Source organism: Haemaphysalis longicornis, unplaced genomic scaffold (assembly GCF_048455015.1).
Source record: "Haemaphysalis longicornis isolate Haplotype H1 unplaced genomic scaffold, Haemaphysalis longicornis Haplotype H1 scaffold_8, whole genome shotgun sequence".
NCBI lineage: Eukaryota > Metazoa > Arthropoda > Arachnida > Ixodida > Ixodidae > Haemaphysalis > Haemaphysalis longicornis.
In genome coordinates this window covers 50014692-50028946 of record NW_027526445.1, presented here as the reverse complement: position 1 = coordinate 50028946, position 14255 = coordinate 50014692, and the positions used below count along the sequence as shown (strand labels likewise).

The window sequence follows — 14255 nt, the reverse complement described above, 5'->3', positions numbered from 1 at the left end:
GGTTGGAGGATGTAGAGGGTGCTGGCGTGCTGTCCTCGTAGACGTACGAAATGGCCGCCTTCTTCTCCGCAAGCCTGTCGTGCACAGCATGGGGGCAAGCAAGGGTGACCCGTGTCATTGATCCACGTAGCCATGGCTGCTCATGCTTCGAAACCTAACAAAAATCTTGGGCGAATTTGTGAAGCATGACGGAGCAAAAAAAAAAAAAAAAAAAAAAAAAAGCGGAAATGACAAGCGTGAAAGATAAGAGGACAACACAACGGCACCGTCTACAACCGAAAGATTACTGCATGCAACAGCAGCATAAGTACCATCGCATACAGCTAGATAAACGTTGTGAAAAGGAACAACCAACACAGACACATTACGTGACGTTTGGCGCTTTTTGATGTGCTGTTACACACGGCAAACTTTCACTTGTAGTCAGCGCTGCGGTGTAGCTTGCCTTCTTTCGTCCTTGTCATTTGCGCTGTTCTACGTTCGCTGTATACAAACCTGTTTGGCTTCACTAATAGTCACAGGTGGATAGCTCTCTTCACAAGGTGCGTGCCACCCCAGCTAGCAAAAGTGGCTCCTTAGAGTGAGAAACACTACAATATTGAGCAATGTCAAGCCACCAGAGATTGACACTGTTGTTGAAGCGCTCAGACAACTTCTCGACGCTTCAAAAATAAATAAATAGAAAGATAGTGAGAAGTGCGATTTTCGCAGGCTCTCTGAACTTTCCGCATAAGAGTAGTGGACCAACCATGTTCTTGGACTTTTCTCAAAACCCCTAGGTGCCTGAAGATATGGGACACCAAGGAGGCACTTCCATGCCAGACTATACGTCAAATACAAGCCTCTTACAATGCAGTGCACAGAGACAAGACCTCCATAATATGCATTCAGCAAAACAAAACTGTCGGCAGCAGAGTCCCGTTTGTGGTCACTGCAAGCGGACATTAGGGCACCAGCTGGCTTTCTTGTTAATAATCCAACAAACATTTTTTTCCCCCCTCAGTGCAATATCATTACAGGAAAGACAAAACTGATGTTCAGTTATCTTGATAACTGCACTCATCTCCAAACACTATCCCGATACACAGCTAGCTGTGGAGCCTACCACTGACTACGTGACTATATGAACCACAGCTTTTTTTCTTTTTTTGACAAATCTTGCAGGACACTAATTCTCACATTAAGTTACACACGTTATCTACATATAAGCTACCGCAGTAGCACAAGCTCGCTGAAAGAGTGCAAAAAAGCAAGTAAAATTTGCTACCCCAGCATTTGCAGCGTGCTGTAGCTCATCAAATACAATTTCGATGTCCCCTCAACCAAGTATGACCTGGCCGTAGAACTTCGCACAGATATTGAATGAACTTTTGTGGGCTATTCTTTTGGGAGGGTGCGGGGAACAGGTAACACTAAAATACCGGCTTTTCTTATTTGCAACAAATTAAAACCCCAGCTCAAAAACAAAAAGTGGCATAAAATTCTCACCAGCACAACAATTACAGCGATTTAGAGCACATGCAGTATAGCCCCCTTATAGTGAACCCGGTTCTAATGAAATCCCGGCTATAAAGAACAAATTTTCGTTTCCCGATACCATTTGTATACATACATACATTTAATGTTCAGATATAGCGAAATACGGATATAATGAACTCATTTCCGTTTCTCGATACGTTCACTATAAGCGGGCTGGACTGTACTTAATAATAAACCAGCGTTATTGGTTTTTAAAACAATAATTTCTGCAATATTTTGGGTACATGAAATCGAAGGGCCCAACCATTATGACGATTTAGTGTGCATACCTAATTTACCAGTGTTCAAGGTGCTTCAAAATGTCAAGAATTTTGCCACATTTAGGCTATGAAAAATCAAACGTGGCTCAAAAGCAATGCAAACCACTTCTGGCAACAGAGCGACCACTTTTGGCAACAGAACGTTTTCAAGCTTTAAACAATGTAGGAGCCCTCATACGAATTCCCCTTACTTGGTAGGTTATGATTTTGCTTACACTTCCTTTAGCTACTAGTATGCACAAAATGCATCTTAGTAGACAAATGAAAGGGTTAAACGTTCAACATCTGATGGAAAGGTACTTGGGGTCTCTGGGTTGCTGCTCAATGAAGCTATCGATAGTGTGGGTCACACACACAAACAAAAACAGCATCAGTTTAGAGCAAGTGCAGCAGAAGGCCATCCGCTTCATTTTTAACAGATATACATGCACCTGCTTCCCAACCACTCTGCTTCGTTGCGCTAAACTTGCAACGCTTGAAATTGAAAGTATCACCGCCTAAAGTATTTGTACCAGCTGATACATCGCACGCTGAGAATAGATACCGAACCATTTCTTAGATTTCATTGCGCACGGGAAGAACAACACAAACACGGGTTGACTATTGAGGAATATTTTTGTAGAAACAGTGCCTTCTATTGTTCTTCCTTTCCACGAGCCATAAGAGAACGGAATGCAATAGACGATTCCTTGATAGCACAGTCAACACTCGAGAAGTTTTGTGAGCGCCTTGGTGAATATTTGTTTGCCGGAACAAGTGTGTGACCCCTTCCTGTATGCACCGGGACCGTATTGTTTGACAAATGTTCACATTTTTTCAATTTTCGTTCTCTTCTTGTTGTTTCTGTGTTGATTTCCTGCAACTGTTAGTTCGTTGTGTTCAATTAGTGAACGAAATATGATCACTCGTACACTGTTCCCTCTAACATAGTGTGCCCCTTAGGCGCGATATTCTGTATGGGATTGTTGCAATTAACTTATTTGTCATTTAAAATGACACTGAATTACTGAAATGCCCCTACTGTTATTATCCCTTCCAAGATTGACAGTATTCTGAATAACTAAATAATAAACAAATAAATAAAACCCCAGGAGTCCTCAAAACAGAACTCACTTTTTCTTTTCGTCTTCGGTGGTGCCAACCGGCTTCCCGATGGGACCGTAGCGCTCTTCCAAGTAGATCTGATGTAGGAACTTGTCCTCCGTCACTGTGCAGCAATTGAGGTAGGAGGACAAAGATGAGCACCCCAGACAACTCACAAGTTCCCAGCAGCGCTGCACACCAGCAATCACAATACAGTGGCCATTAATGTGCAGCCTTGGAAGACCGATGAAACGTTCCGACAGAACATTCACAGAAAATGTGCAACAGCAGCCTAAACTGTTGTGGGTGGCCGCGTGGCAGAGCCTACAACCCCAAGAAACGCACAAACCCGATGCTTCCAGTGGGAGCACAACAACCCGCTCCAGCGGGGAGCTTGCTTTATTAGCGCACCTAAAGTGTACTAGCTTGCACACTGATGATGATGATGATGGTGGTCGCCGTGGCGCCATCTAGGAGAGACCCGACACACTACACAAACCATAAGATTCAGCTCCTGTGGCTTCACACCATTCTGTTCCTCCTTGGCATACATGCTGTGCGCGCATACTCCCATGTCAATACTTACTCCAAATAACTGCCCAAGAGATGCTTCAGTGTATAAGTCTCAGCCATTCTGTTTACCTTTGCCACCTGCCCAGAGTACCACGTACACTAACGAAGATTGCTAAAGCAGCTGTCACTGTTATTCCACGTTTCAATGACATGCTTACAAAATGTTGAGGAGTAGCCCAAATAATGTACTACTACCCACCAGGGGCCAAGGATGGGAAAAAAATGTGGAGGGAGAGAGAGAGAGAGAGAGAGAGAGAGAGAGAGAGAGAGGCATTATAGCCCTTTCACAGATTTGCAGTCTTTTACAACAAGCTGCCATTTCCTTGCATTTACAAAACTAGTAGATGCAAATAAAACCAGAGGATTCTGTCCAGGGGGTGGAATTCTAAGTTTTGTTTGTAAACAACGCCCACTCCGTGTCAATTTTAGTCATGACGCAGTTTCACTCGCGAGGCCTCTGATTATTGGTACGGCTTGTTTGTGCCGCAACACACATGCGCCGCCTGCTTTCAGCCAGTCAGGGTTCACTCGAAATGGACACTTTGAGATGGGCATGAAACAGGCAAAACTGAGAATCCCCTCTCCCTGAAGACAGCAAAGCCACCATAAACCTGCCAGCCCCCTTGAAGACAGCAGGAAGAAAGAAAGCAGAAGATGCGGGCTCACCTCCGAGGAAGTCATTCTGGACGAGCGTGCGGTAGCGCTCGTAGTTGGTCTGCCTCTCTTCCTCCTTCTGCTCATCGGTCATCCTGCGGATTTTTTCGACAAAGAGAATAACGGACGAGCAACATGTTATGCCCCGAACTATAAGGCAGGCAGTTAGTTCTAAGGGCAATGCTGAAATTAGTTCCAAAATCAGTTTGCGCCACCTAGGCCTTTTAGCTAAGCCTTCCATTTTGCAACGGGGATGAGACGCTACTGCTGCTGCGGCCTCCTAAGCACTACGCTGGAAACTTGGATGGTGTTTTATCAATGCCCATTTGCTGATGCCTAAAGTTACTGGGTGCGACCACTGGCTAGGATATTCTTGTCCCCCTGGAAATCAGGCCCGTCAGAAATGTGACGACAGTGTCAACCACTTGGCGCATAAAAGCGCTCTGCTGATCTCAGCTGTCCACTCGAAAGTCACGACCAGAGTGAATGCCATCAGTCTATTCAGTTTTCATGAAGGCAAAGAGGAGGCCTTCTGCCACATTGGCTTGTTAGAGCAAAAATAGCTGGCTGTTGTGTTCAACGGCAAACAACCAACTGCGATCGGTGTCTTTTAAAGCGAAAGCTTTCTTAGTGGGACCGATGGCATCCTGCCCCCCAAAAATAATGCATGCCCCCATATGCTGGTTGGTCAACCGAAAAGCTCCGATAAGGCTACTGAACACAGAGCGCGCGCGTGAAACCGGCCTACCATTGTGTCAAAATCATTACTGGAAAATCGCCAGAAAGGAACGGCTCTAGGTACAACAAACAACATGCATCGAGAACACGAAGCGGGAGTACAATAGTACACGTATATTCCCACGCCACGTATTGGTCCATTTAAATCGTTCGTTGACGCATTTACTTAGTGCGCGAAACATCGTCGCATGGGTCCGTTCTCCATTTGTGATTTGGGTCTTTGATGGTTTGACAATCGACTGGACACACTTTCGGCGTAGGTTGGACACACTTTTAAAGAAGATTTTGTCATACCTTTAACGCAGTTTTGTCGTTAGAAAACTTTCACACTTCTCTCAACTTTCTTTAGAAAGGGGCGATGAAGTTCTTTAAAGTATTAAATTGTCGGCACGCCCAACTGCACAGCGCACTGTCATTATTCTTCCCTTTCATTAGTTCGAACTTTCATTAACCCTCTTCCTACCACAGACTAGCTGAGCTCGTCCACAGGGGTTGTACCACTTCTACTGAAGACGAGCTACCCTTGCCCACGCCCAAACAAGCGCTTGCGCGCTGCCGCAGTCAAGCTACCCTGAAATATATTAGTTTATTTATCATGTTAGTCATGTTTAGCATTTTGCTTATCATGCTAGCTTATTTCGAACCGGTTTCATCCATCATACACTTGTTCTTTGACCATCACCTGAGAACTTAACAGCAAAAGATGTCAGCGTCTCCTGTCGCTTGACGACAGGAGACACCGACAGCCTGAGCCCCTACGGTGCTTCACCCCTAAAAAGCTCCGTTTAACCCTTTCGCTACCATTGAGAAGTATAGTCGTGACATTATGTACTAAAATCGTCACCGTCATGACGACTGTACTGCTCATCGGTCATTTCGGAGCCTTGACGACGCTTTTTTGCAAGACACTGCGGCCATGCGGTGAAGCCATCTTCGAGCAATCTTTCTTACACAAAGAAATAAAGTAACGTTATTTGATCGAAATAATGGTGCCGTTTAATTAAAAAATATAGCTCTACAAATTGAGCGAAGAACATTTTTTGGTAAATTTGGTACATTTTTTCTTTTCATATATATTTTTTTTCACGGTATGGAACGGGTTAATTCAAACTGAGATGGCTTCCCCTTGAGGTTCGAATTAAAAGGTTCCTGAAAGCAAAGCGTTTCACTGCTGTACAACAGTTGCTTGCATAGCACCGCCCAGAATGCCAGCCCACACCACCTGTTCAAAAGGCGGGAGCGAAGAAAGAACAACTACTCACGGAGGCGGCTCGGCCGCCGGCTTGTACTCGGGAATCATGTCCAAGTGGGCCCGCACGTCGAATCGGTCGATCATGATGTCGCGATTCCCCTGCCACGGCATCCTACACAAAAAGAGGGGGGACAAGAGGAAAACAGCCTTCGTCACAACTTCTAAGTGGTGACATAAATTTCCCCCAAGGTTTCTGTAAACCTTTTGTTTTTTCAACTACGCACACACGAACGCACACTTACCACCCTCCTGCCAAGTTTAGATACGGCTAGCCTCACCCCTTCCTGAAAAACTCTGCAGTGTGCCTATGCAAGCACACCACAGCGCTGATTGAAGAATGCCATTTCAAACAAGCTTCCGAATGATTCATGAACAACGCAAACAAGGATCCAAAAAGTGATCTAAGTATAGTGCCTTTTCCTAACATCCCCTTAGACTAACAATGCATGGGAGAAACTATAAAAGGTATAGCAAAGTGTCTTCCAGCTCTCTTTTCGAACAGTTACAAGTTGACTCCTGTAATTAAAATGTGGCGCCATTTCCCGTTAGTTGGCCTTGCAAGATTAAAACCAATAATCATCATCATCATCCAGTAAATAAAATAGGCGCGTCAGGTCGGTAACAGTGCTACAAGCATTCGAGCACTTCAAAACGCTCCGCTGGCCATTGTTGAAACAGTTTTTAACACACGAATGTGAAAGGGAAAACAAACTGAACAAAAACAACACCCAAAGGAACTTCGATAAAAGCTGCCACCTGCCGCTGTGATCAACTGCGACAATTTTGTGCGCCGACCCGCTCCCAAAACAATTTACAAAGCCCAGGTAGGTAACACTGCACCACAAGGCCTCAAAGTGGAAGCTGAATTTTGTTTTGCCTTTTCCTCCTAGGCGCCCATATACAAAAAAATAACTACGATACCTCATCCCAACATAACGATGTATGGCCCAAATCATCCCATCAACTCCCCACCTCCAGTTTTCCATGCGCAACCCAGCCATTTCTTAAAGGGGCACTGACACAAAAATTTTGCATCTTGTTTTTTTTGTTGCGATAAGTAGCTAGTGACCTACTTATAACCTGTAGAAACCTCATTTGCTCCAGCGTGCGACGGTTGTTTAATTAGAGGCATTTTAAATGCGGCCAGTCGCAGTTTTGGTTTCAGCGAGTGCCGCGAAACGATGGATTTTGTGTGAACAAAGCTGACCACGTGACCGTCGGAGGGATATCACAGAGCAGAGCCGCCGTAGCACTGTCGAATCCGCATAGACGGCAGTTTCTGCGAATGCCCCCACGTACTGATCTCGTGAGGCGCTTAATTAAAAAGTGACCGTGGATGTGACGCAGGCGCTGCAAGTGCAAATGCTACGGCGGCTAAAGAACGACGTGCGACGCTCGAGACGGTGGGTGGCAAGACGCGCGCTGGGAGCAGCGTGCCGGTCTGCCTACAGGTCCGCCTACAGATGTGTTTGGCTTAGCACTGCGGTGGATATTCGAGTGCCGCTCTCGTAAGCGGTGTAGATGACAATTTTTAATGCAACCTGCCATCGCATCATTAACTCCTTTTTCATGTAAGCCACCATGGTCGGGACTTGGGGACAATTTCGTGCAGCGGTAACAACCTATCACTCGAGCTACCTGTGCCGGCCTGGGCGACTTCGCGGCCGTGGCCACCGCCTGCACAGCGACCGTGCGGCTAGCTCAGTGGGCTTTTCGTGCCTCCGGCGCGTTTTCACATCCAATGGTAATAAAGAGTAATAGAAACAGAGTGCCTGGAATCGCTGTAGAATTTTGGTAGCGGCCAACTGCCCCATGAGCTGACGAAATCACGGCGCCTCCACCGCCAACGATCGGGTCGTTCGTTCTCGAGAGCAGAAGCTCCGCCCTCCGGCCCTCCGATTGGAGCGGCGAGCCGGGCGAGCCGGCGAAAAATGGTGGCAGTGCGGAAGCGGCAAACACAAACTCGTGACGTGTTTGGATGTAGTTTATTTACACGATATCCTCGGGATGTCGATTGCGCGTGGTCCTCTGCTGGCTGCTCGGTTGCGTTTCGTACACTTTAAAATTGATTTTAAATATGTTCTAGGCTGTATTCGCCGCTGATATTTTGCAGATGATGTATATGTGTTCCCACCAATCTATCTCCGAAGTTATCTCGCGTTCAAAATTTTGTGTCAGTGCCCCTTTAAGACTCGCATGGTGTCACAAGCCTCACCGTTCCCAACTGTTCAGACTACTCAGTAAGTAGCTGTAATATACAGGCCAATTCCAGCAGAATGCAATTCGACAAACTGACAGGTTCCCTCAACGCAGTTTTCAATCTCATTACTGGACGGTCGCGCACACGTGCATGCCCAAGTTTCTGTGCGAAGGACTCACATGGTGACCGGGCTGTCAGCTGCCTGGGCGATGGCCAGGTCAATGTGTATCTTGCAGCGGCGCCCATGAAGCTGCAGGAACTGAGCTGGGTCTTGTTTCTACACAAAGGCAGCGGGCAAAAAAAAAATTGCACCGAAAACCGCACCAGAAACAATGCTCTGATCATTGAAAAACAGCGCAGCAACAGTCCCTAAAAAAGACCTTATCAACCAAATAACACTTGCTGTGAAGAAAGGGGGGGGTTCTTTGCGAGCCAGCGAGTTTGTAGCAGAAGTTTTTGAGCAGCTTACTGTCAGTAAACAGAACAGGCAAAGGATATTGCACGAACAAGGAAATTGCCAAGAAGTTCAAACAAATACACATTGGCAGTAAATTCTTTTGCCTGGTTATGATTCCTCGCTAATTATACTGTGGTGTATATATCTGTGCCCCCACCCCCTCCTCCCAATTTATATAAATACAGCCTCACACCTTAAGGTATTTTGTCTGTCTTGTGTTCCAAGGCTTGTAACCTTCCAGTGCGAGTGATCTAATAGCTACAAACCCGTATGAAGCTACTACACTTGTACAGGGGAAATAAATTCAGTCACTCAATGCAGTGGAATTTGATTTTCTTCATTGACGAGACACAGGTCGACGCTAGAATGCCAAATGACTTGCCACAAAGACATTGAAAATTCGCAGAATAAAACATACACAAATATTTAAAAAAGTCACATAAATGCTAAAAAAAATTGCTTGGGGTCAAAAAAAATTTGGGCACAGGCGACGTGAACAAAGTGATATCAACTGCTCAACATAACAGAAGAAAAGCTGCATTGCCTTATATTTTGCTCGAATGCCGTTCTGTAAGATGGTAACGGCATCAGAAAACAAAATTGCTTCAAGCCGTAGCTCTCATTTTAGCAAACAGGATGATTCAAAAGCCACAAAATACAAAAACACTTTTTCAAACAAAAACGACACAGGTTTTGAATGAGGATGAGAACACGCATGAGCTTTACACTTTCTACTGCTGCAGCCTCTCGGATCGCTCCCCGCCTGAACACATGAGTAACCTGCAAAGTGAGCCAATAAAAGCACCCGCACAAAAAACCCCCCAGTAAAGGTTTTGGCACTTTGCACACAACACGGTTCGTGTGTCCATACGGCGGCAACAACTGAAATTTTACAATCAGCCACACAGAAGACATTCTCGTCATGTTATATGCGTGTGCCCTAAGTACACTGTGCACAGACAGAAACTCATATTATCTTTATGCAGGTAGCTTGGTGCGCGACTTGAGCTGAGGGCTGTTTTGGGTTCTTGGTCGGGTCCCAGTCAGACTACAAATGCTCTCTTGGAGTTTCTTCGGAGCACGGAACCGGACAGAGTTAATTGAGCGAAAATTTTGGGCGCATGAAGTGACACCTTTTATTTTTATTGTTTTTTTCTCTCTTTTTTTTTTGTTCTTTGTTTTCTTTCTCTTTTTCGTCAATCATATAGCGTAGCAGGCCAGCGCGACAGCTCGGCCAACCTCGCTGGTCTTCATTAAAGTTTTAACTTCTCTCTCTCTCACACCTGCGTTCAAAAGAAAGCGATGTCTTGCCTAATCTAGGGCAAACTTGCATGTCTGAAATGTTGGGCCCTTAAACGAAACCCCCACCCCAAAATCAACCTTTAAACAAAAAATATGGCCGGCAGGAAACGTGTCATAAGGCAACCCCCAAAACAATATACGGTAATTCCAATGCAAGAGAAAATGCAGCCAAGGAAAGCCAATTGAGAACAGCAAAAGTATTTGCGTGAAGCACACTCAAGCTGGCTGTCGGCTCGCCTGGAAGCACTTGTCCTAAAAACAGCAGCTACTATGGTCCTGTTCATTAATGCTACTTCAACATTTTGTGTCAATCAACCTGCGCTACAACAAAGCAAATAACAGTAGTTTTTTTACAAAAAAAAAAAAAAACATCTATATGCTATCTTGAAGAACGTAGTTCCCAGCATGGCCACAGCCAAGGTCGCGCCACACTCTTTTTAGGCTGCATAGTCAACCCCGGTCCGCAAACGGAAATCGTGTATAAGGCCCACCAAGGGCTTTGCCCGGAAGTGTGTGTTTGTTGAGACACCAGAGACAACATGCCAATCAGTGCGAGTCAAAAGGTTGCCCCTTGCACTGAGCAACTTCAGCCTTCACTTTGTCGACAGTCTGCTCTGCAACTGCCCATAAAAGAACTCATTTCAGCGATTCCTTCCCCCTTCATTTTAATTACAGTACGCATAATCCCAAACAGCCACACCGCATGCAAATTATGAGACACTGTGATACAGCAGCAACCAAACACACCACTAGTTACTTGGTGCTTTGGCCAACGAGTCGTAGAACCCACAGGTACACGATCCCACAGTGTGCATCCAATTCAAAAACCAGAAAAGTGCAAACCCAGTTGCTTTAGGCATGACCATTTTCCAAGCTTTGGAAGAAACAACTCTTCCTACCCTCGTGCTTGGTCGCCACATATAGTGACAGACCAAGGAACAAATAGACGACTGCACGTGGTTAACCTTCAGCGTACCGTATTTGCACGATTATAACGCACCTTCGATTGTAACGCGGCGATAAGTTTTCTAAAAAAGATTAAAAAAAAAAAAAAACAATTTGATGTCGACTGTGCCAAGCAGACAAGAGAGACATGACCTATGTACCAGACAGAAGACATTCTATTGGATTCTGGTATCAAAACTGGAACAGGGAACATTGAAGGTGTCCACAATTTCAAGTGCCGTGACGTTCGTAAGTTCAGACGTGACAGGCTGTTGGTTCATTCGAAGCTAAACTATGAATTCCACCTGGGAGTCACCTTCTCGAAAACGTCCGAGCTCAGGGCCAGTGAACCCTAGCGTGAAAATCTGGCTCTGCTTTAGTTACGTCAATCACGCACTCGTGTCTCGGGACGCCAAGTGTGCACAATGCCGCTCAGGTTCCCCACACTGTCTGCAAGCAAAATTACCTTACGCTTGAAGGACACTTCATAGTGGTACCTCTTCAAAGCCATAATGACTGAAACACGGTGGTCACTGCAGTAGCAGAAATATGTGCAGCAGCTGGCTGAGGTATGTTCACTCAGGAATGGGTGTGCAAAAATTTACCCACATTATGTACTCATGTACTCACGTTATGTTGTCTAAGGCATTGGACTGGATTGAGCCGGAATTTGGGAGGAATTTGGGTCCATGGCCATGCTGCTGGCCGCTTTGAAGCCGATTTAGGTTTTAAGCCCAATTGCAACGTGCACATAATTTGAAGGATACTTCTAGCAAAAACAAATGAAGAAGGTGCGCGTTACAATCGTGCAAATACGGGCACTCTGCCAAGGCACACGCACCGAGTGGTACTTGCTAGTGTCACTAAATACGGTGTGACACTAGTACTTGCGATTATTAATGCATAAGCATTCTTTGCCAACTCAGCCAACCCCCTAGAAATCTGTGACAGGATGCACTCTGTAGGTATACATGGGCCATACGGAGTATTCTCTGATCAAAAGCACTGCCACTACTCTTCGGAACCTTTCAGCCGGGGCACTAGTGAAGAGAGAGAGAGAGAAGGGGACTCACGATGCGCTCGTAGAACTCCTTTCGGCGCTCGGCCCTCTTCTTGAGGTCGACGAGCATGCCGCGGATCTTGCGCTCCTGCTTGCGCGCCTCGTGCCACATGTTGTCGCGCGACGACCGTGTCTGGCTGAAGAACATGCCGCCACAAGCTTACTATGTGGGCCCGGCACCGACTGATGAGGAGGCCGCCGGGCGCGGCACACGCATCGAAGGGATGAGGAGATCAGCAACGATCAGGGGCCCCTGCATGAACAACCACCACCAGGGAGTGTGAGAAGGGTGGAGCACTAGACTGCACAGGGATACGACCGCTTTTAGGATTTGGTGTGAGGGGGAGCCTCAACCTCAGGGCCATAGAGGTGACGAAGAGGCGGCTGGAGTGGTGGTGGAAGAAAAGTAGGGAAGAGAGTGGGACGTAGAATGAGTAATATACCGAATCAGAATTTAGAACAGAAGGGGGGAGTGGTAAACAGGTGTGCAAGGGCAGGAGGGGGGGAAGCAATGGGAGATCAAAACCGGGGGGGAGCTAACCCATTAGGTGGGTAGGGCAAATAAGTATAACAACACAGGCAAGTCAGTTGGTGACAACCGACGTCCCGATACAAAGAGAGGGCCTCTAATCATTCTCATCACAACACCCCGACAGATGGGACTAATTTGGTATTAAATGCATCCCTTACCTACAATGCTGATGCCATTAGCACACACCAGTTTTGAGGGCTTTGCCGAGGCAGAAAGAAAAAAGCACATCACTCAGCCCACGTACGTGTGAACACGTGAATTCAACTTTGTTCAGTTCGAAGGAGCTAGCACTCCGCTCCACTCCAGGCACGGAAGACGTTTTATTAACCAAAAGAGATGCAACAAATATACAAAAAAAATTAAAGATTTCACGCAACAGTGACGTGTTACGGGCAGAAGTTACATAACATGGGACAGTACTAAAAAGATATCAGTTATCAGTTGGGTTAACTGCACATTGATGTTATTAAATAGAATGAGAGGCCCCAGTACAATCGCCCAGTCATGATAATTGGCCGTGGCGGAGGTCAGCAGCCATAATTCACAAAAAGATGATTCTGTGACATCATACAGAATTGCCAGAAGGTGGCTGAGGACTGCTTCACCCGTTTTCCTCCATAGCTCGATTAATTGTTTAAAGTTGCAATAAAAGGGATATCACTATCTTTTTTATAAGTCAAACTTTGTATTTTGTGTTCACGGCTCCTTTAAGTGAAAAAGCAGGACAGACCTCTCTGATGTAGCACTCAGTGGCTGAGAAAGCCACCTCCACGTTTACTTGGCCTGCATGGTCTTGTCCTTCACTGGCCAGTAGTGCCATCACAACATGTAGCATGTGCATTGCACTAAGATCGCATTATAAGGTTGGAAATTTTACCAATGAGCTTGCCAGAGGTAGTCTTAGACAAAAGTTTCTTGCCCATGCCAAAAATGTGTAGGTCACAGAGAATGCAACATGAAAACCTACCTCTTAATTGAAACTGAAATGTTTTATTCTAGAATGCTTTGGAAAATATTTCAGCTGCGCTTGAATGCTGAGCTTTTTCTTTGAATTTTCGGTGGCCCATTAACTTCTGGCATGGCCTAGAAACTTTAGACAAAAGTCATTATGCAAACAATAAAAATCTGTAGCCACCTTGAGCTCAATGTTTCATTGCATTCTACCAATGTCCACGCGAGCTTGAACAACGGCAGTGAAAGGACACTAGAGTAGTTTCATTTCATGGACAGTTGCTGCCCAAATGCGTAAAACGGTGTTTGGCACTGTTTTTTCTCAATGGAAAGAGATTCAAGGAGTAACTGTATTTGCAGCGGTCAGCTAATAGTTCAGTCACAAAAGAAGGCTGCATTTCCGGGCCACTAGTCCCACAAGAGGGACTTTCGTCCAATGCAAAGTCAACTTCTTCAGGTGCTGTCGCGTCACGCAAGGGCCAAATGCCAGGCAACGGAGTAGCTTGTACCTCATTTTTACCGGAAGGCGACAGGCACTGGACGCTAGAGTTGATAATCGCCAATAGCACGCTATTTCACCCCCCGAAACAATCCAGTGATGTACATGTTTAGGGGGTGGGTTGGTGTCGTCACATTGAAAAGGGTCACCAAAAGCCCCTTCCAAGGGCATAGGCAGTTTTCCAGGCCTTAACTCCATTACGTCGGCTCG

General features: G+C 45.9%; 1 protein-coding gene across 1 annotated transcript in view; it reads right to left on the bottom strand.

Annotated features, from left to right (window-relative positions):
* LOC144148850 (uncharacterized) overlaps positions 1-14255 on the bottom strand; it is a gene marked incomplete in the record, with an annotated part of 62703 nt that overhangs the window by 34403 nt on the left and 14045 nt on the right. Inside the window, 6 exon segments of the mRNA XM_077680372.1 lie at positions 21-74; positions 2913-3006; positions 4122-4204; positions 6110-6211; positions 8479-8576; positions 12077-12316. Coding sequence (XP_077536498.1) covers positions 21-74; positions 2913-3006; positions 4122-4204; positions 6110-6211; positions 8479-8576; positions 12077-12211 — 566 coding nt within the window.